Raw genomic sequence first — 23,370 nt, forward strand, 5'->3', positions numbered from 1 at the left:
ATACATTCCAAGTGCTCTTTAAAGTTTATGCAACCAATTTTCAGAAACCTCTTGAAAGAAAATTTTAAATCAATTTTTCTAAGTGTTATTAATGATAGGCGAATAATAGTTTCAGTTGACATGATACGTGTGGCCCATGTCTCATCTTCCCATGCAGGACTCTCTTCCTATGAAGATGAATACAGTCACTGGGAAATGACCGAATGGCCACCAAAGATTTTGCAACAGCAATGATCTTCTTATCACAGACTACAGTTGGTATTATGGCAAATTTCTCTCTTCTTTACCATTATATTTTCCTTTACTTCAAGGGATGCAAGTCAAGGTCCACAGACTTGATTCTCAGGCACCTGACTATAGCCAATTCCTTGGTCATCCTCTTTAAAGGAATCCCAGAGACCATGGCAGCTTTTGGATGGAAAGATGTCTTCAATAATTTTGCTTGCAAACTTGTTTTCTACATTCACAGGGTGAGCAGGGGAGTGTCCTTTGGCAGCATCTGTCTCTTGAGTATCTTCCAGGCCATCACCATGAGCCCCATAAATTCCAGGTGGGCAAAGCTTAAGGTGAAAGCTCCCAAATACATTGGCTTCTCCAGTGTCCTCTGCTGGATCCTGCACATGTTGGTAAATATAGTTTTTCCTTTGTATCTGACTACCAATTGGAGCAATAAAACCATCACAAACAAAAAAGACTATGGATACTGTTCTGCTGTGCGTCATGACAAGACCACAGACTCGCTGTATGCATTATTGTTAGCATTCCCTGATGTTGTGTGTTTGGGACTCATGCTCTGGGCCAGTGGCTCCATGGTTTTCATACTGCAGAGACACAAGCAGCGAGTCCAACACATTCACAGGAACAACGTCTCCCCCAGATCCTCCCCTGAGACCAGAGCCACCCAAGGCATCCTTGCCCTGGTGAGCACCTTTGTGTGTTTTTATACCCTCTCTTCCATTCTGGCCATTTTTGTAGGAGTTTTCAGTCATCTCAGTTGGTGGCTGATGAACTTGACTGCACTAACTGCTGCATGTTTCCCAACTGTCAGTCCCTTTGTTCTCATGAGCTATGACTCCAGTGTCTCCATGTTCTGCTTTTCTAGGATAAGGAAGAAAAAATCACCTCATCTTGGCAGAAATACCTGTGTGTTCTTGCACAAGCTACAGTTGTTTGTTTATTAATTACACAGAATTCAAACACATATGGAGCAATCATATTACAAGACAGTGTGGTACACACACACACGCACACATTTATACGTATGTAAATGTGTGTGCCTGTATGGGGGTGTGTATAAATATTGGCCAGATTATGTTTCTTATTCATCATTCAATAATTTTGGAAAATTATCCAGTAAGAAGCATAAAAATGATACTAATTACAACAATAATAAACTGCTTTACCCCTAAAGTTGATTTTACCTGACAATTATATTGCCATGCTATATCTGATCAGTTGGTTAAAATTACACACTATGCATTTTTCTACATTAATCTTTCTGTTTTAGCTGTATTCTATTGCTCGAAAAATATGTCTAATTGAGTACCATCAAGCAATATTTTACGTTGATAAGATCAATTAATATATTTATGTTGAATGTTATGATGGATATATTTTACATTGGATTTATTAACTTATTTTGTGCTCTTCCTGATACCTGCTCTATTTTATTGTTTCTATCTTCTGGTTTTTTCTACCCACTGCTTTTATATCTTCTTAATTATTTTAAAATAATTCTACATGGAATCCTTTTCTGTGGAGGTTGAATATTAATTATCTTTTAGATTTAACCTAGAAATTACAGCATACTTTTGAAACTGATCACAGTGTCAAGGTTTTTAATACTTCTAACCTCTACCTTGACAAAATAAGGACAATATTATACCACTAATCTATTCACCTTCTCTCAATCTGAAAGAATTCTACTGTGTATTTAAAACATTTAAACATATATATTAAATATTAAAGACACAATAATAAAATATTAATGATATTAAATTTGTCTGCTTGTACCCCATCCCAGTCACTATTGTCATGGGAACCATTATTCCGATATCTAACAGCATAGATCATTTTCAATTTTTTGTATTTTATATAAATGAAATTATACATTGTGAACTATATTTGTTTTTTAAAATTCCATGTGGTTTTTTTTTTTACTTTATCTGTATTTTTTTTTCTTCTTTATTGTGGTGAATATATGATTAAAAAGCAATGGCCATTTCAGCCATCTTTACATGTACAGCTCAGCGATAGTGAATATGTTCAACATGTTGTTCACTCACCACCATGAAACATTTGCAATTATTTTCATCTTCCTTAATGCCAAGTGTCCCGTAAGATTTGTGACCTCCTTTCGCCCCCCTTTCCCCCAGTTTTGTAATCATTAGTAAACTATATGCTTACCTATTCTAGATAGTTCGTATAATTGGGATCATACAATATGTGTGTCTTTTCAGGAGTGATTTATTTCACTCAGCATAATCGACAACTCTCTTTTGTTTTATAATTGATAGTTTATTTTGGCAATGATATTTTTTTTCTGAAGATCCACCATCAGCAAAGTTGTGTTCCCTGTGTACACTGTGGGGAAGTAGAATTCTAGTGGGAGGCTCAAATGGTTTGAACCCGACTGCTAACCCAAAGGCTCATGGTTCAAACCCACACACTGGTGCCATGGAAGAAAGACCCATCGATCTGATTCTGTAAAGATTACTGCTAAAAAAGGGTGGAAGGGGTGGGGACATCACTCAAGGAAGGCCAGGCATGTTGAAGTATACCCAAAGGCAACAAGATTTTAGGAAAAAAAGAACTTACAAGGTATGGATAGGGTTGAGGCATTGTACAGGTTGCTAACAAATCGATTCCGACTCACCGCAACTCTACAGGACAGAGTAGAAATGCACCATTTGGTTTCCTAGGCTGTAGTCTTTATAGTAGACAGACTGCCACATCTTTCTCCTGTGGAGTGGCTGCTGGGTTGGAACTGCTGACCTTTTGGTCAGGAGCCAAGCAATTAACCACACCGCACCAGGGCTCATTTGAGGCGTAGTCAGAAGATAACAATGCAAAGGTAATGAATGGTTTCCCCACGTGTCTGTAAGTTTGTCATACTGCGGGGGCTTGTGTGTTGCTGTGTTGCTGGAAGTTATGTCACCCGTATTCAGATACAAGCAGGGTGACCCATAGATGCCAGGTTTCAGCTGAGCTTCCAGACTAAGACAGACTAGGAAGAAGGACCTGGCAGCCTACTTCTGAAAAGCATTAGCCAGTGAAAACCTTATGAATAGCAGCAGAACATTGTCTGATATAGTGCTGGAAGATGAGAATCCCAGGTTGGAAGGCACTCAAAAGATGACTTGGGAAGAACTGCCTCCTCAAAGTAGAGTTGACCTTAATGATGTGGTTGGAGTAAAGCTTTCGGGACCTTAATTTGTTGATGTGGCATGACTCAAAATGAGAAGAAACAGCTGCAAACATCCATTAATAATCAGAACCTGGAATGTAAAAAGTATGAATCAAGGAAAACTGGAAATTGTCAAAAATGAAATGGAAAGCACAAACATCAATATCCTAGGCATTAGTGAGCTGAAATGGACTAGTATTGGCCATTTTGAATTGGACAATCATATAGTCTACTAAGCTGGGAATGACAACTTGAAGAGGAATCATGTTGCATTCATCGTCACAAAGAACATTTCAAGATCTATCCTGAAGTACAACGCTGTCAGTGACAGGATAATATCCCTACGCCTACAAGGAAGACCAGTTAATACGACTATTATTCAAATTTATGCACCAACCACTAGGGCTAAAGATGAAGAAATAGAAAATTTTTATCAGCTGCTGCAGTCTGAAATTGACCAAACATGCAATCAAGATGCATTGATAATTACTGGTGATAAATAAAGAAGAAGGATCAGTCTTTGGAAAATATGCCATTGGTGATACAAAAGATGCCGGAGATCGAATGGTAGAATTTTGCAAGACCAACGACTTCTTCATTGCAAATACCTTCTTTCACTAACATAAACAGCGACTATGCACATGGGCCTCACCACATGGAACACACAGAGATCAAATTGACTGCATCTGTGGAAAGAGACAATGGAAAAACTCAATATCATCAGTTAGAACAAGGCCAGAGGCCAACTGTGGAACAGACCATCAATTGCTCATATGCAAGTTCAAGCTGAAACTGAAGAAAATCAGAGCAAGTCCACAAGAGCCTAAATATGACCTTGAGTACATCCCACCTGAATTTAGAGACAATCTAAAGGATAGATTTGACACATTGAACACTAGCGACCGAAGACCAGATGAGTTGTGGAATGACATCAAGGACATCATCCACGAAGAAAGCAAGAGGTCATTAAAAAGACAGGAAAGAAAGAAAAGACCAAGATGGATGTCAGAGGAGACTCTGAAACTTGCTCTTGAGAGTCGAGCAGCTAAATCAAAAGGAAGAATTGATGATGTAAAAGAACTGAACAGAAGATTTCAAAGGGTGGCTCTAGAAGACAAAGTAAAGTATTATAATGATATGTACAAAGAGCTGGAGATGGAAAGCCAAAAGAGAATAACACGCTCAACATTTCTCAAGCTGAAAGAACTGAAAAAGAAATTCTAGCCTCGAGTTGCAATAGTGAAGGATTCTATGGGGAAAATATTAAACGATGCAGGAAGCATCAAAAGAAGATGGAAGGAATACACAGAGTCATCATACCAAAAAGAATTAGTCAATGTTCAACAATTTCAAGAGGTGGCATATGATCAGGAACTGATGGTACTGAAGGAAGAATTCCAAGCTGCTCTGAAGGCATTGGCGAAAAACAAGGCTCCAGGAATTGATGGAATATCAATTGAGATGTTTCAACAAACAGATGCAGTGCTGGAGGTGCTCACTCATCTATGCCAAGAAATGTGGAAGACAGCTTCCTGGCCAACTGACTGGAAGAGATCCATATTTATGCCTATTCCCAAGAAAGGTGATCCAACGAATGTGGAAATTATAGATTAATATCACGTGCAAGCAAAATTTTGGTGAAGATCGTTCAAAAACAGCTGCAGCAGTATATGGACAGGGAACTGCCAGAAATTCAGGCCAGTTTCAGAAGAAGACATGGAGCCAGGGATATCATTCTGATGTCAGATGTATCCTGGCTGAAAGCTGAGAATACCAGAAGGATGTTTTCCTGTGTTTCATTGACTATGCAAAGGCATTCGACTGTGTGGATCATAACAAATTATGGATAACACTGCGAAGAATGAGAATTCCAGAACACTTAATTGTGCTCATGAGGAACCTTTACATAGATCAAGAGGCAGCTGTTCAAACAGAACAAGGGGGTACTGATTGGTTTAAAGTCAGGAAAGGTGTGCATCAGGGTTGTATTCTTTCACCATACCTATTTAATCTGTATGCTGAGCAAATAATACAAGAAGCTGGACTATATGAAGAAGAATGGGGCATCAGGATTGGAGGAAGACTCATTAACAACCTGTGTTATGCAGATGACACAACCTTGCTCGTTGAAAGTGAAGAGTATTTGAAGCACTTACTAATGAAGATCAAAGACCACAGCCTTCAGTATGGATTGCACCTCAACATAAAGAAAACAAAAATCCTCACAACTGGACCAATGAGCAACATCATGATAAACGGAGAAAAGATTGAAGTTGTCAAGGATTTCATTTTACTTGGATCCACAGTCAACAGCCATGGAAGCAGCAGTCAACTAATCAAAAGACACATTGCATTGGGTAAATCTTCTGCAAAGGACCTCTTTAAAGTGTTGACGAGCATAGATATCACCTTGAAGACTAAGGTGCACCTGACCCAAGCCATGGTATGTTCAATTGCATCATATGCGTGTGAAAGCTGGACAATGAATAAGGAAGACCGGAGAAGATCTCTTATAGTTGATTGGCCAGGTAGCTGTCTTCCAAATTCCTTGGCATAGACGAGTGAGTACTTTCAGCACTGGATCTGTTTAAACATCTCAATCGGCATTTCATCAATTCCTTTGCATTGTGGTGTTGGTGAAGAATATTGAATATACCATGAACTGCCAAAAGAACGAACAAATCTGTCTTAGAGCAGTACAACCAGAATTCTCCTTAGAAGCAAGGAAGGCGAGACTGCATCTTACATACTTTGGACACGTTGTCAGGAGGGATCAGTCTCTGGAGAAGGGTATCATGTTGTTTTGTTTTGTCTGATGAAGCCACAACAGGAGTTGCTGAAGTTGTTTCTTATTCCTAGTGGCACTGGGAAACCTCTCCCCTGCCCAGGCTGCCCTTCTGCCTCCTGTCCACTCATCATTTCACTAATTCCCTCCCCTTAGTCTCATCTCTCATGTCCATACTCAGGGTCAAAATTTACAATCTTCCAGTTGTAGATTAGATACAGCTGTGTGTACTTTTTCACTGTCTAAATAGTCATTGAAAAGCTATTTCCTCACTTGATAGGAATCTTAGGGGACAGTGAATTTATGTTAACAGGGGAGGAACAACTCAGAAAAGGAGAATGAGTATGGTTGTACAACTTGAAGAACGTAATCAATATCACTGAATTGCACTTGTAGAAACTGTTAAACTGATTATATTTTGCTGTGTGTATTCTCAACAACAACAATTAAATTAATAATAATTAAAAAAGCCCTATGGATCAAAAGAACAACCAGAACAGAAATATTGAGAATGTTCATGCACTGTGAAGAATGGAACAATGTCACTGTCGTGGACTGAATTGTGTCCCCCAAAAATACCTGTTGACTTGGCTAGGTCATGATTCCCTTGTGTGATTGTATGATTGTCTACCATTTTATCATCTGATATGATTTCCCTATGTGTTGTGAATTCCATCCCTATGATGTTATAAGATGGATTAGCAGCAATCGTACTGATGAGGTCTACAAGATTAGGTAGTGTCTGAAGCCAATCCCTTTGAGACATAAAAGAGAGAAGCAAGCAGAGAGACCTGGGGGTTGCATACCAGCAAGCAAGCAGTGCTGGGAGCAGAGCACATCCTTTGGACCTGAGGTTCCTGTGCTGAGATGCTCCAAGACAAAGGGAAGACTGATGACAAGGAACTTCCTCTGGAGCCAATAGAGAAAGAAAGCCTTCCCCTGGAGCTGGCACCTGAATTCAGACTTCTAGCCTACTGGACTGTCAGAAAATAAATTTCTCTTCGTTAAAGCCATCCACTTGTGGTATTTTTGTTATAGCAGCGCTAGATGACTAAGACAGTCCCTAAAATTTGTGCAGAAATTGTTGAATGGGAAATTAACTGCTGTGTAAATCGTCACCGGAAACACAATGAAATACATTTTTTTTAAAAAAAGAAGAAAAAGGTCTTTTTTTAGCACTTTGTTGGTTGTTAGGTGCCATGGAGTTGTTCTGACTCATAGCGACCCTATGTACAACAGAACGAAACACTGCCCAGTTCTGCACCTTTCTCACAATCCTTAAGCACATTGTTGCATCCACTGTGTCAAGCCATCTTACTGAGTGTCTTCCCCTTTTTGGCTGATCCTCTACTTTACCAAGCATAATGTACTTTTCCAGAGACTGATTCCTCCTGACAACTTATCCAAAGTATGGGAGATGCAGTTTCCCCATCCTTGCTTCTAAGGAGCAGTGTGGCTGTAGATCTTCCAAGACAGATCTGTTTATTCTTTTGGCAGTCCGTGGTATATTCAATAGTCTTCTCCAACACCACAATTCAAAGGTGTCAATTCTTCCTCAGTCTTCCTTATTCATCATATAGCTTTCACATGCATAGGAGGTGATTGAAAACATCATGGCTTGGGTTAAGCACACCTTAGTCTTCAAGGTGACGTCTTTGCTCTTCAAAACTCTAAAGAGATCTTTTGCAGCAGATTTGCCCAATAAAATGGGGTCTTTTGATTTCTTGACTGCTGCTTGCATGGGTGTTGATTGATTGTGGATCCAAGTAAAATGAAATCCTTGATAACTTCAATCTTTTCTCCCATTATCATAATGTTGCTTATTGATCCATTTGTGAGGATTTTTGTTTTCTTTATGTTCAGGTGTAATCCATACTGAAGACCGTGGTCTTTGATCTTCATGAGCAAGTGCTTCAAGTCCTCTTCACTTCCAACAACGAAGGTTGTGTCATCTGCATAACCCAGGTTGTTCATGAGTCTTCTCCCAATCTTGATGCCCCATTCTTCTTCATATAGTCCATTTCCTCAGATTATTTTCTCAACATACAGATTGAATAGGTATGGTGAAAGGATACAACCCTAACACACACTTTCCCTGACTGTAAACCATGCAGTTCTATTCGAATGACTGCCTCTTGACCTATATACAGGCTCCTCATGAGCACAATTAAGTGTTCTGTAATTCCCATTCTTCAAAATGTTATCCACAATTTGTTATGATTCACGTAGTTGAATGCCTTTGCATAGTCAATAAAACACAGGTAAACAGCTTTCTGGTATGCTCTGCTTTCAGCCATGATCTATCTGACATCAGCAATGATATCCCTGGCTCCCTGTCCTCTTCTGAATCTGGCTTGAATTTCTGGCAGTTCCCTGTCGATATACTCCTCTGGTAGTTTTTGAATGGTCTTCAGCAAAATTTTGCTTTCATGTGATATTAATGATATTGTTGGATAATTTCTGCATTTGGTGGGATCGCCTTTCTTGGAAATAGGCATAAATATGGATCTCTTTTAGTTGATTGGCCAGGTAGCTGTCTTCCAAATTCCTTGGCATAGACTAGTGAGTACTTTCAGCCCTGGATCTGTTTGTTTAAACATCTCAATCGGCATTCCATCAATTCCTGGAGCCTTGTTTTTCTCCCATGCCTTCAGTGCAGCTTGAACTTCTTTCTTGAGTACCATTGGTTCCTGCTCATATGGTACCTGCTGAAATGGTTGAACATCAATGAATTCTTTTTTGGTATAGTGACCCTGTGTATTCCTTCCATCTTCTTTTGATGCTTCCTGAGTTGCTTAATATTTTCACATAGAAACCTTCAATATTGCAGCTCGAATTTTTTCTTCTGTTCTTTCAGCTTGAGAAATGCTGAGCATATTCTTCCCTTTTTGTTTTCCATCTCCAGGTCTTTGCACATGTCATTATACTTTACTTTGTCTTCTCGAGCAGCCCTTTGAAATCTTCTATTCAACTCTTTTACTTCATTATTTCTTCCTCTTGCTTTAGCTACTTGGCATTCAAAAGCAAGTTTCAGGGTGTTTTCTGACATACATTTTGGTCTTTTCTTTCTCTCCTGTCTTTTTTATGACCTCTTACTTTTTTCCTGCATGATGTCCTCCATATCTTTCCACAACTAGTCTGGTCTTCTGTCATTAGAGTTCAACATGTCAAATCAATGCTTGAGATGGTCGGTAAATTTAGAGGGGATATACTCAAGTTCGTACTTTGGTTCATATGTACCTGTTCTAATTTTCTTCAGTTTCAACCTGAACTTGCATATGAGCAATTGATGTTCTGTTCTGCAGTCGGGCCCTGGCCTTGTTCTGACTGAGGATATTAAGCTTTTCCATCCTCTCTTCCCACAAATGTAGTCAATTTGATTCCTATATGTTCCGTCTGGCGAGGTCCATGTGTATAGCTACCATTTATGTTTGTGAAAAAAGGTATTTGCAGTGAAGAAGTCATTGGTCTTGCAAAATTCCATCATGTGATCTCCAGCATCATTTCTATAACCAAAGCCATTTCCAACTATGGATCCTTCTTTGTTTCCAACTTTCTCATTCCAATCTCCAGTAATTATCAGTGCATCCTGATTGCATTTTCAATCAATTTCAGACTGCAGAAGTTGGTAAAAATCTTCATTTTCTTCATCTTTGGCCTTAGTGGTTGGTGGGTAAATTTGAATAATAGTTTTATTAATTGGTCTTTGTTATAAGTGTACAGATATTATCCTATCACTGACAGCATTGTACTTTAGGATAGATCTTGAAACGTTCTTTTTGACAATAAATGCAACACCTTTCCTCTTCCTTTCTCAGCATAGCCCTCTTACAAAGAAATATCTATATGAGTTTAAACTGTTGAGAGCTAATCTGAAGCACAAGTGAGAACTTTAAGGGGCAGAGAGCCTCAATGGGGATGAAATAATTTGAGTGGAGATAGTGAGATTGGTGATACAATGTGAAGTATGTAACCAATGTTATTGAACTGTCCATGTAGAAATTGTAAGTATATGTTTGGTTCAGTACATTGCCACCAAAAATTTAATAAAATATATAGTTTTAAAACTCTCTAAGTCCTCCTGAATCATTTTTGTGCTTTGGGATTTTTTGCATTTGTTTGATTATTCCCAGAGTATATTCCTCAAACTTACTAATGGTTGGATTTCTCTAGAAAACTTGTTAGGACAGAAGAGTCCCAGGCCCCTTCCCTGGAGGTTCTGTACGGCATCACCATGAGTCGGGGACCCACTTCACAGCAGTTCACAACAATGACTGTGAGTCAAGCAGTGTTCCCAGCTTTTAATCTATTAGCTCAGTGATTCCTGACCATGAAGTTGGAAGTAAGAACTATTATCAGGTTATATATAAGGACACAAATGGACAGAGAGGGTAATTAAGTGCACAGGGTCACACAGCTAGTGAAGTGAAACTGATAGTTCTAATCCAGGAGATTAGGACTGGATTCCGTGCTATTAACCACACTACTCTACACTGCCTGCACAATAGGGCATGAGGGATATAGTGTGTTTAGTCTCTTGGCTGTTCCTTTCACCACATCCAGCTACATATGAGTCAATTGTGACTCATGGTGACCCTATAGGACAGAGTAAGATTGCCCCACAGGGTTTCCAAGAAGTAATCTTATGGCAGCAGACTGCCACATCTTCCTCCTTGAAGCATATTGGCTTGAGTGTTAAAAGTTAATAAATATAAAAATATGGGAGGTGGGGCCAAGATGGCAGAGTAGTCACATGCTTCCAGTGATCCCTCTCACAACAAAGACTCTTAAAAACAAGAGAAACAATTATATTTATGACAATTTAGGAGCCCTGAACATCAAAGGCAAAGTTGGAAAACGGACTGAGTGGTGGGGGAGGGAGAAACGGTTCAGAAGTGGAGAGCAGTTGCCAGACCTGAATCACCGGGAACACTCAGGCACCATCCCAGGAGTGACTGTGGCAAGCTGGCAGTGGTGTTCCAGCTGCAGCTTCCTCAGGAAGAGACAGACAGCCACACAGCCTACTCACACCTCCAGAACAACAGAAGAACGACACTCTCAGCAAAAGCTAAGTAATTGTGTATATTTTACCACTTCCCCACCCCCCAAGCTGGCTTTAGTGGCTGTTGATTTCCCTGGGCCTGAGACAGGTTCTGCTGAATGTCCTGAGCCATTCTCCCGGGCTTGGCGAAGTGAGAGGAATAAATTCACAATTGGGGGAAAAGATAATCTGCCAGCTCCACTAACCTGGGGAACTCAGGACAGAAGTAGCTCCTGTCCAGGCATAAACCATACATGGATTTTGAATACCATTCCACCCTGCATGGATCTGTGTGGGCCTATTTCAGGAGAATGTGTCCTTGATGGCAGACTGCAAGTGTTTCAGCTGTGCAGTGGAGACATGGATATTTGATGTTTGACACCGCTTTGCCTTTTAAACAGAGTCCTCGCCTACCCACATCAGGGACCTAAGGACTGGAGGCTCCACCCATGTCACCCAGCCACCCGTGACAGGGGTCCAAGGATAACTGGTACCACCCAGTCTTTACAACCAAAAACATTGGGTGCCCATTGTCCATCTGGAGAACCCACCCACCTGCACCCTCTAGGGAACAGGGATGCATTTTCCTCACAGACACTTGGGGGACAGTTGTCAGACCCCTTCCTTGTTCAGAGCATGACCCTCTGCTGCAACCAGATATCTGTACCTACACCAATCACCCCTGCCCCTCTAAGACTGTAGGACACAGCCCGTACCACACACTTGATGACCAACTACCCATGCACCTGAGCTGACTCCAAACAAGAAAAGTGAATGGGTCCCTAGGCTCATATATCTGATAACAGCTCTAGCTAACTGATGACAGAATGTTAGAGCTTCAAAGGCAAAAACAATCAAGCTAGCTCACTCAAGCGACCTATTTGGGCATATCAAAACAAAACAAAGCTAGAAGCTAGGACAGTAAGCAAACATAAAATGAAATAATACAATAATTCATAGATGGCTTGGAGACAACGGTCAATATCAAATCACATAAAGAAGCAGACCATGATCACTTCAACAAGCTCTCAAAACAAAGATTCAAGGGATTTTCTGGATGAAGGTGCCTTTCTGGAATTATCAGATGCAGAACACAAAAGATTAATATTCAGAACTCTCCAAGACATCAGGAATGAGATCAGGAAGGAGGTCAGGCAATACACAGAACAAGCCAACACACAGATAAAAACAGTTGAAGAAATAAAAAAGGTTATTCAAGAAGATAATGAAAAATTTAATAATCTGCAAGAATCCATAGAGAGACAGCAATCAGAAATTCTGAAGATTAACAAAAAAAATTACAGAATTAGAAAACTCAATAGAAAGTCAGAAGAGCAGAACCGAGGAAGTGGAAGTCAGAAAAAGGGAGAGTGATGATAAAACACTTGGCAACAATATATTTGAAGAAAAATCAGATGAAATAGTTTTAAAAAATGAAGAAACCCTAAGAATCATGTGAGACTCTCAAGAATAACTTGTGAAGGACTGGAGTACCAGAACAGAGATGGATAACAGAAAATACAGAGAGAATTGTTAAAGATTTCTTGGCAGAAAACTTCCCTGACATCATGAAAGATGAAGGGTACCTGTCCAAGATGCTTAATGAACTCCATACAAGGTAGATCCCAAAAGAAAGTTACCCAGACATATTATAATCAAACTTCCCAATACCAAAGATAAAGAAAAAAAAAATTTAGAGCGAACAGGGATAAGTAAAAAGTCATCTACAAAGGATAGTCAATAAGAATAAGTTTGGACTACTCAGCAGAAACCATGCAGGCAAGAAGGCAATGGGATGACATATATAAAGCATTGAAGGAGAAAAATTGCCAACCAAGAATCATATACCCAGCAAAACTGTCTCTCAGATATGAAGGTGAAATTAGGACATTTCCAGATAAACAGAAGCTTAGGGGATTTGCAAAAACCAAACCAAAAACTACAAGAAATACTAAAGGGAATTCTTTGGTTAGAAAATCAGTAATATCAAATATCAACCCAACACTAGAACACAGGTCGGAGCAACCAGATATCAACTCAGATAGGGAAATCACAAAAATCAAGATTACAAAACGCTCAAAACAGGGAATCAGCAATGTCACTACATAAAAGATGACAACACTAAATCAACAAGAGGGACTAAATAGTCATAGATCTTCCGTATGGAGAGGAAATCAAGGCCATATAGGGAGATACAAGTTAATTAGACTAATAGGGGTAAATACTGAGGTAACCACAAAGAGACTAAAATCCTACACATCAAAATAAAAAACGAGAAAATCATAATGACTTAGCAAAAACAAAATCAACTACAATGAAAAACAGGAACACACAATTTACAAAGAAAAACTACTCAGCCCAAAAAAATAAGTGGAAAAATGAAATTGTCAACAACATACAAAAAAGACATCAAAATGACATCACTAAATTCATAACTATCTATAATCGTGCTGAATGTAAATGGACTAATGCACCAATAATGAGACAGAGAGTTGCAGAATGGATAAAAAAAAAAAAAAAAACATGATCCATCTGTGTGCTGCCTACAAGAGACACACCTTAGACTTAAAGACACAAAAAAACTAAAACTAAAGGATGGGAAAAAATATATCAAGCAAACAACAATCAAAAAAGAGCAGGACTGGCTATACTAATTTCTGACAAAACAGACTTTAAACTTAAATCTACCACAAAGGACAAGGAAGAACACTATATAATGATTAAAGGGGCATTACACCAGGAGGATATTACCATATTAAATATTTATGCACCTGACAACAGGACTTCAAGAAACATAAAACAAACTCTAACAGCATTGAAAAGTGAGATAGACAGCTCCACATTAATAGTAGAAGACTTTAACACGCCAGAAGGACAGGACATCCTAAAAGAAGCTCAGTAAAGATACGGAAGAGTTAAATGCCACATTAACCAGCTTGACATCACAGACATATACAGAACACTCCATCCAACAGCATCCAGGTATACTTTCTTCCAACACACATGGAACATTTTCTAGAATAGACAGCATATTAGGCCATAAGCCAAGCCTTAATAGAATTCAAAACATCGAAATATTACAAAGCATCTTCTCTGACCATAGAGCCATAAAACTAGAGTCAATAACAGAAAAATCACAGAAAAGAAAACAAACACATGGAAACTGAACAACACTTCCCTCAAAAACGATAGGATTATGGAAGAAATTAATGACAGAATAAAGAGATTCATAGAATCCAACGAGAATGAAAATACTTCCTATGAGAACTTTTGGGACACAGCTAACGCAGTGCTCAGGGGTCAATTTATATTAATAAATGCACACATTCAAAAAGAAGAAAGGGCCCAAATCGAACAATGATCCTTACAACTTGAACAAATAGAAAGAGAGCAACAAAAGAAATCTTCAGGACCAGAAGGAAGCAAATAATAAAAATTAGAGCAGAAGTAAATGAAATAGAGAACAGAAAAACAATTGAAAGAGTTAAGACCAAAAGCTGATTCTTCGAAAAGATTAACAAAATCGATAAACCATTGGCCAGAATGACAGAAGAAAAACAGGAGAGGAAGCAAATAACCCAAATAAGAAATGAGATGGGAGATATCACAAGAGACCCAACTGAAATTGAAAGAATCATAACAGAGTAATATGAAAAATTGTACTGTAACAAATTTGAAAACCTAGAAGAAATGGACAAATTTCTAGAAACACACTGCCTAACTACACTAACTCAGAGACAGAACAACTAAATAAACCCATCACAAAAGAAGAGACTGAAAAGGCAATTTAAAAACTCCCAACAAAGAAAAGCCCTGGCCTTAACGGCTTCACTGGAGAATTCTACCAAACTTTCAGAGAAGAGTTAACACCACTAATGCTAAAGGTATTTCAGAGCATAGAAAAGGACAGAATACTCCCAAATTCTCTATGAAGCCAGCATAACCCTGACACCAAAACCATGTAAAGACTCCATAAAAAAAGAAAATTACAGACCAATATCCCTCATGAACTCAGATGCAAAAATCCTCAACAAAATTCTAGCCAACAAAGTTCAACAACATATCAAAAGAATAGTTCACCATGACCAAGTGGGATTCATACCAGATATGCAGGGATGGTTCAACATTAGAAAAGCAATCGATGTAATCCATCATATAAATAAAAAAAGACAAGAACCACAAGATCTTATCAATTGATGCAGAAAAGGCATTTGACTAAGTTCAACACCTATTCATGATAAAAACTCTCAGCAAAATAGGAATAGAAGGAAAATTCCTCAACATTATAAAGTGCATTTATGCAAAGCCAAGAGTGAACAACATACTAAACAGAGAGAGACTGAAACCATTCCCCTTGAGAATGGGAACCACACAAGGATGCCCTTTATCACCACTGTAATTCAACATTGTGCTGGAGGTCGTAGCCAGAGCTATTAGGCTAGATAAAGAAATAAGAGGCACCCAAATTGATAAAGAAGTATAAGTACCTCTATTTGCAGATGACATGATTTTATACGCAGAAAAATCTAAAGAATTCTCAAGGAAACTACTGAAACTAATAGAAGAGTTTAGCAGAGTATCGGGCTACAAGATAAGCATACATAAATCAGTTGGATTCCTTTACACCAACAAAGGGAACATCAAAGAGGAAATCACCAAATCAATACCATTTATAATACCCCTAAGAAGATAGAATACTTAGGAATAAATCTAACCAGAGATGTAAAAGACCTATACAAAGAAAACTATAAGACGCTACTGCAAGAAACCAAAAGAGACCTACATAAGTAGAAAAACATACCTTGCTTGTGTATAGGAAGACACAACATTGTAAAAATGTCTATTCTGCCCAAAGTGATCTATAGATACAATGCAACTCCGAGATAAATATGAGTGACACATTTTAATGAGATGGAGAAACAATCACCAACTTCATATGGAAGGGATAGAGGCCCCAGATAAGAAAAAGATTACTGAAAAAGAAGACTAAAGTGGGAGGCCTCACACTACCTGATTTTAGTACCTATTATACCAACACAGTAGTCAAAACAGCCTGGTACTGGTACAACAACAGATACATAGACCAATGCAACAGAATTGAGAATCCAGACATAAATCCATCCACATATGAGCAGCAGATATTTGACAAAGGCCCGAAGCCTGTTAAAAGGGGAAAAGATAGTACCTTTAACAAATGATGCTGGCAAAATAACTGGACATCCATCTGCAAAAAAATGATACAAGACCCATACCTCACACCATGCACAAAAACAAACTCAAAATGGATCAAAAATCTAAATATAAAATCTAAAACGATAAAGATCATGGAAGAAAAAAACAGGGACAATGCTAAGAGCCCTAATACATGGCATAAACAGTATACAAAACATTACTAAAAATATTCAAACACCAGAAGAGAAATTAGATAACTAAGAGCTCCTAAAAGTCAAACACTTCATGCTCATCCAAAGACTTCACCAAAAAAGTAAAAAGATTACCTACAGACTGGGAAAAAGTTTTTAGCTATGACATTTCTGATTAGCATCTGATCTGTAAAATCTACATAGTTCTGTAAAAACTCAACTACAAAAAGACAAATAACCCAATTAAAAAATGGGCAAAAGATATGAACAGACACTTCACCAAAGAAGACATTCAGGCTGCTAACAGATACATGAGGGAATGCTCACGATCATTAGCCATTAGAGAAATACAAATCAAAACTACAATGAGATTCCATCTCATCCCAATAAGGCTGGTATTAATCCAAAAAACGCAAAATAATAAATATTGGAAACGATGTGGAAAGACTAGAACAACTATATACTGCTGGTGGTATTGTGAAATGGTACAGCCACCCTGAAAATCATTTTGGCTCTTCCTTAAAAAGCTAGAAATAGAACTGCCATAAAACCCACTGCTGTCAAGTTGATTCTGACTCATAACAACCCTATAGGACAGAATAGAACTGCCTGATAGAGTTTCCAAGGAGCGCCTGGCAGATTCTAACTGCCTACCTCTTGGTTAGCAGCCATAGCACTTAACCACTATGCCACTAGGCTTCTTCTCTACTATCTAGTTAGTAACTATCCCTCTCTCTCCCTCCCCACCCTCAAAACCATCAAAGAATATTTTCTTCTATGTTTAGTCTTTATCTAGATTTCTTTTAATACTGATCTCATACAATATTTGTCCTTTTGCAGCTGACTAATTTCACTCAGCATAATGCCTTCCAGATTCCTCCATGTTATGAAAAGTTTCACAGATTCATCCTTGTCCTTAATTCCTTAATTGTTACGTAGTATTCTATTGGAAACCCTGGTGGCATAGTGGTTAAGTGCTATGGCTGCTAACCAAAGGGTCAGCAGTTCAAATCTGCCAGGCGCTCCTTGGAAACTCTATGGGGTAGTTCTACTCTGTCCTCTAGGGTGGCTATGAGTTGGAATCTACTCGACGGCACTGGGTTTGGTGTTTGGTTGTTTTTTTTTTTTTCGTGTTCCATTGTGTGAATGTACCATAGTTTATTTATCCATTCATCCGTTGATTGGCACCTTGGTTGCCTCCATCTTTTTGCTATTGTAAACAATGCTGCGATGAACATGGGTGTGCATACGTCTGTTAGTGTGAAGGCTCTCATTTCTTTAGAGTATATTCCAAGGAGTGGTATTGCTGGTTCGTATGGAGAACTGTCATACGTACGAGATCCCTATCATAAGAAATCAAGATAAAGATTAAACACAGAAGAAAATATTCTTTGAAGGTTATGAGGGTCGGGAGGGAGAGGGAGGGATATTCACTAACTAGAGTTTATTTATTTTTTTTTTTTAGGTGAATGGAAAGGAAACACATAACAAAGGGATAGGCAATACAACTGGACCAAACCAAAAGCAGTTTCCTGAATACAATCAAAAGCTTCGAAGGCCATGGTAGCAGGGACAGAGGTCTAGGGACCATGGTTTCAGGGGACATTTAGGTCAACTGATGAAACAAAATATATTAAGAAAACATTCTGCATTCCAGTTTGGTGGGAAGCATCCGGGGCCTTAAACGCTAGCAAGCGGTCTTCTGAGATGCATAAATTGGGCTCAACCCACCTGGAGCAAAGGAGAATGAAGAACACCAAAGACACAAGGTAAATATAAGCCCAAATAACAGAAAGGGCCACATAAACCACAGGCTTCATCAGCCTGAAACCGGAAGAACTAGATGGTGCCTGGCTACCACCAATTACTGCCCTGACAGAGAACACAACAGAGAATCCCTGACGGAGAAGGAGAACAGTGGGATGCAGTTCTTGAATTCTCGTAAAAAGACCAGGCTTAATGGTCTGACTGAGGCTTGAGGGACGCTGAAGGTCATGGTCTCCAGGCCCTTTGATGGCCCAAGATTGGAATCATCCTTGAAGCCAATTCTATGGACCAGGATTGACCTGGACTATAAGATAGACAATGATGCTGGTCAGGAGTGAATTTTGTGGCTCAGGTAGACACATGAGACTATGTGGGTGACTTCTGTCCGGTGGCGAGATGAGAAGGAAGAGGGGGACAGGAACTGGTGGAATGGACATGGGGAATACAGGACGTAGTGGAAGAATGTTCTGTCACATTAAGGGGAAAACAGCTGGGAGTGCATGGTGGGGTGTGCATGGCTTTTTGTATGAAAGACTGACTTGATTTGTAAACTTTCACGTTAAGCACATAAGCAAATTTTTCTTTTTAATTCTTAAGTATTTAGTCTGATTTCATTTTCCATTCATAACACACGTGATGGTGCAGCTCATAGGCTGAAGATGAGAAAATATTTGGGGTAGGAGAACTTCACAGGGGAAGAGAATCCAGAGAGACTCATGTCCCCCATGTGTCAGACTTCACCATTTCCTGCTGCCTCCATGGGAGACCCTGTCTGTCTCCAGGATCCTGGACAAGGAAGAGTCTCTCATAAACACTTCCATTGTCTCTTTGGAGACACTTACTAGGAACTTGTAACTGGTTTTGGTAATTTGCAACTGGGGAAATATTTTCCAGAGGTGTCAGCTCCCCAAGCCTGCACTGTCAGTGCCACTGGAGGTGAAATGATAATTTCAGTTCTATGGGGAGGAGAGGACACAGAAACAAATACCAGGACCTCAGGGTCTGGCTGCCTCCCTCAGACACTTGCCCTAGATGTCATGACCATCACACTGAGCCCTCTGTGCTGGCAGCAGGAAGGAGTCAGTGAGTATTTTCTATTTCAGTGTGAGAGGCAGAGTCTATAATGGAAGGAGGTATACCAGGGAGTGAGTAAGTGATCATATTGGAATGAGGAAGTCTTTGGTGTTCAAAGCTGGCTCAGCATCACAGAGGAAGCAGGACTTAGTCGTGACCTTGATCTGAATGAGAACAGAGAGATGGGGCTGCCCCAATCTATGAAGGCTCCTGGTGTCATCCTCAAGAATATTGACCTTTGGTGTTTAATCCTAATGATTATGAAACCTGATTTTGAAGGTGCTTAAAGGCTGTAGCTCTGAAACAATCTTCTGTTTAGCCTATTGCACAGAAATCATAAGATTACTAGAGGTGTGATTGTGACACCTCCATGACTGTAATACAGAGAAGGATGAAATTATGTGAATCATAGAATCCTGTGCAGAAATAGCTTACCCGAATGGTTGTTGCTAGAATAGAAATGTTTTCTCTAATTCCGGTGTATGATGCATTAATCGAGATAGTAGTTGTTTCTCTCCTGGAAACATTCATGGTCTGTTGATTATGGCGAGAAATTTTCCTTCCAGAAGTCAGGGAAATAGCATTTAAGGAAAAGATAACTTGATAATAATGAGTTTCAGACAGCAGTTGTCAAGTTCAACTGTATTCTGTGCTGTTTTCTCTGGTTGAAAAGTATTCTAACATCAAAGAAAAAAAAATCAACCATTTCAGTTTATAAAATGAACAAGATGTCAAACCTTACAGATTTCCTTTCCCACACTTGTCTTACATGTCAATATCTTTCACAAATTTTACCTCAATGTTAAAATTTTTACTTAACTTATGTATTAATTAATTGATGAGTAAATGAAGTGAAAATAGCAATGGTTTAGTTTATATTCTTTGTTATTTTATCACTTATTAGCATTTCTTGGCTTATAGTTTAGGGCACAATATGAGATTGCTCACTAGTTCCTGTCATAGATGTCATTGTATTTTGTTTCTGGTGTAAAAGCAAGTGTGTCATTCCATTGCTGTTTCCCTCTTAATACAGAGCCTATCTTGGATTCCTTAAATACAACATACTCTTGATGTAGTATTCTACTGCAACTAGTGAATCTATATCTCATTAAAATCTTTAAAGTTTATTCATAATTGATATCGGCCTATGGAATAAGTGTTTACACATCAATGGAAACTTGTTACAAACAACATTAAAAAATCAACAATGTAAATTAAAGTGACAGTTATCAATGCAAAACTAAATATAAAAAAAAATAGTACTGGATTATTGGAAAAACACAACTAACTAGCTTAGTGCAGTGGGATGAATTGATTTTGATATGGCCTTTCTCTTCATGATTTTGCAGTTCCCACAACGACTGGGTAATACTATGTGAATAAGGTGCTTGTGATCCACCAAGGTGATTGGAGAGCCTGCTACTAATGCAAATAAGATGCTCGGAACCCTTTTGGGGGTGGCTAATGCAAAGAGGTGTATAGAACACTTGTGGGGAATTGATCTCTTCTACCGTCCCATCAGGTTTAAAGGAGTCAATTCTAGAGGCTGCAGGGGGGACCTTAATCCCTTCCTAGAAGAAGAGCCAGGAGCAGAGCGTATCTTTTGGACCTGAGGTCCCTGTGCTGAGAAACTTCTAGGCCCCAGATACAAGGAGCTGTAACACCAGAGACAGAGAGTAGCTACGGCAAGCACAGCAGAACCCAGTGTCAGAGAAACAGTAGCAGCAGAACTAGGTAACTGACATGAGATGGCTGTGGTGGGCTTCCAGCCTTCTATGCAGGCAGCTACAGAGGGGATGCCAACCCACAGAGTGAGAGGGATGAGCAACATTGGACAGGAGGGTTACTATCAGAATGGGGTGCATCCACGCACTTATCAGAAGAGATAAGAGCTTTGTAACATTGCTTGAGCAGGGCAGAAGCCAGGTCGAATGCTAAGGATCAAGGGCCAAGGGCCCAGACAAGCCTGTCCTGATGAGGATGAGAGAACCTTTCCAGGGGGCCGAGAGATGCCCTACACAGCTGAGAGGACCTGAGAGAGCTGTTATGCACTGAAGAAGGAAGGCTTTTCCTACAAGCTTCCTGATCCTGATCCCAAGATGTAGCCTGTTACTCCTCTAATAAACCCCAAACTGTCAGTATGGTCTGTGAGTTCTGTGCGGCCATTGCAACGAATGATCAAACCCAACAGAGAAGTAGAGTGCCATGACAGGGACGGCTGGTGTCAGAATTGGTAAACAGGTTGGAGATAGAGGGTATGTCTGAACTACAGCTCATAGGAATCACCTTTGGGCTGAAGATGATGGTAAGTCTCCTCCTCGTGAAATTAGAGGAGGTCATATGCCTCCACCACCGTGCCGTTTTTCACATTTGTTTACTAGAACATGGTGGTTAAATGTGCAGTCTTTGCAACCAGTTCAGCCAAGCTCAAGTCCCTACTCTGCCCCTAACCAGCATGTGAATTTAGACAAATCACTTAACCTCTCTGCACTTACATTTCCCTTTTCTTTATAATGAAAGTAACAGTAGTCCCTGCTTCATAGATTGGCGAAGAATAAAGAAGTTACCACATGTACAGTCTTCATAGCGTACATTGCAAGTGCTCTTTAAAGTTCATGTATCCAACTCTTGGAAACCCCTTGAAAAAAATTTTAAGCCAATTTTTCTAGGTGGTAATTAATGGTAGGTGAATAAGAGTGGGTTTCAGTTGGCATGATAAGTGTGGTACTTGTCTCATCTTCCCATGTAGGACCCTCTGGCTCTGAAGACAAATACCAATCACTGGGAAATGATGGAATGGGCACCAGGAATTTCACAATAGCAATGATCTTCTTAATACACACTATTGTTGGTATTCTAGGGAATTTCTCTCTTCTTTATCATTATATCTTCCTTTACTTCAAGGGATGCAAGTCAAGGTCCACAGACTTGGTTCTCAGGCACCTGACTGTAGCCAATTCCTTGGTCATTCTCTTTAAAGGAATCCCACATACCATAGCAGCTTTGGGGTGGAAAGATGTCTTCAGTAATTTTGCTTGCAAACTTGTTTTCTATGTTCTCAGAGTGGACAGGGGTGTGTTCATTGTCAGCACCAGTCTCTTGAGTATCTTCCAGGCCATCACCATGAGCCCCATAAATTCCAGGTGGGCAAAGCTTAAGATGAAAGCTCCCAAGTACATTGGCTTCTCTAGTATCCTTAGCTGGATCCTGCACATGCTGATAAATATAGTTTTTCCTATGTATCTGACTACCATCTGGAGCAATAAAACCATCACAAAAAAGACTGTGGATATTGTTCTTCTGTCCGTCATGACAAAACTTTAGACTCACTGCATGCATTATTGTTAGCATTCCCTGATGTTGTGTGTTTGGGACTCATGCTCTGGGCCAGCGGCTCCATGGTTTTCATCCTGCAGAGTCACAAGCACCGAGTCCAACACACTCACAGGAACAATGTCTTCCCCAAATCCTCCCCTGAGACCAGAGCCACCCAAGCCATCTTAGTCCTGGTGAGTACCTTTGAGTCTTTTTATACCCTCTCCTTCATTTTGAACATTTTTATAGCAGTTTCTAACCAGCCCAGTCAGTGGCTGATGGACGTGAATTCACTATCTAGTCTGTGTTTCCCACCTCTCAGCCCCTTTATCCTCGTGAGCAGTGACTTTAGTGTGTCCTGGCTCTGTTTTGCCTGGATAAAGAAGGCAAAACCCCCTCATCTTATCAGAAATACCTAATTGTATGCTTTTTCACAAGGTTCAGTTGTTTGTTATTTCATTACACACAATTCAAGCACACATGAAATAATCATGTCACAAGTGAGGGGTGGTACATACACCCACACACATGCACATACATATTTGTATGTATGTAAATGAGTGTGTGGGGGAGTGTGTATAAATACCCGCCATATTATGTTTCCAATTCATCAATCAGT

At 39.5% G+C, this 23,370-nt stretch overlaps 1 protein-coding gene across 1 annotated transcript; it reads left to right on the forward strand.

The window, feature by feature from the left end:
* Positions 1-203: 203 nt before the first annotated feature.
* Positions 204-1,181, forward strand: LOC100677712 (vomeronasal type-1 receptor 4-like). Its single transcript, XM_003406411.3, has one exon. It carries the CDS (start codon positions 204-206, stop codon positions 1,179-1,181), a length of 978 nt encoding a protein of 325 aa, XP_003406459.1.
* The last annotated feature ends 22,189 nt before the right edge of the window (positions 1,182-23,370 follow it).

This window comes from Loxodonta africana, chromosome 11, assembly GCF_030014295.1.
Source record: "Loxodonta africana isolate mLoxAfr1 chromosome 11, mLoxAfr1.hap2, whole genome shotgun sequence".
Taxonomy (NCBI): Eukaryota; Metazoa; Chordata; class Mammalia; order Proboscidea; family Elephantidae; genus Loxodonta; species Loxodonta africana.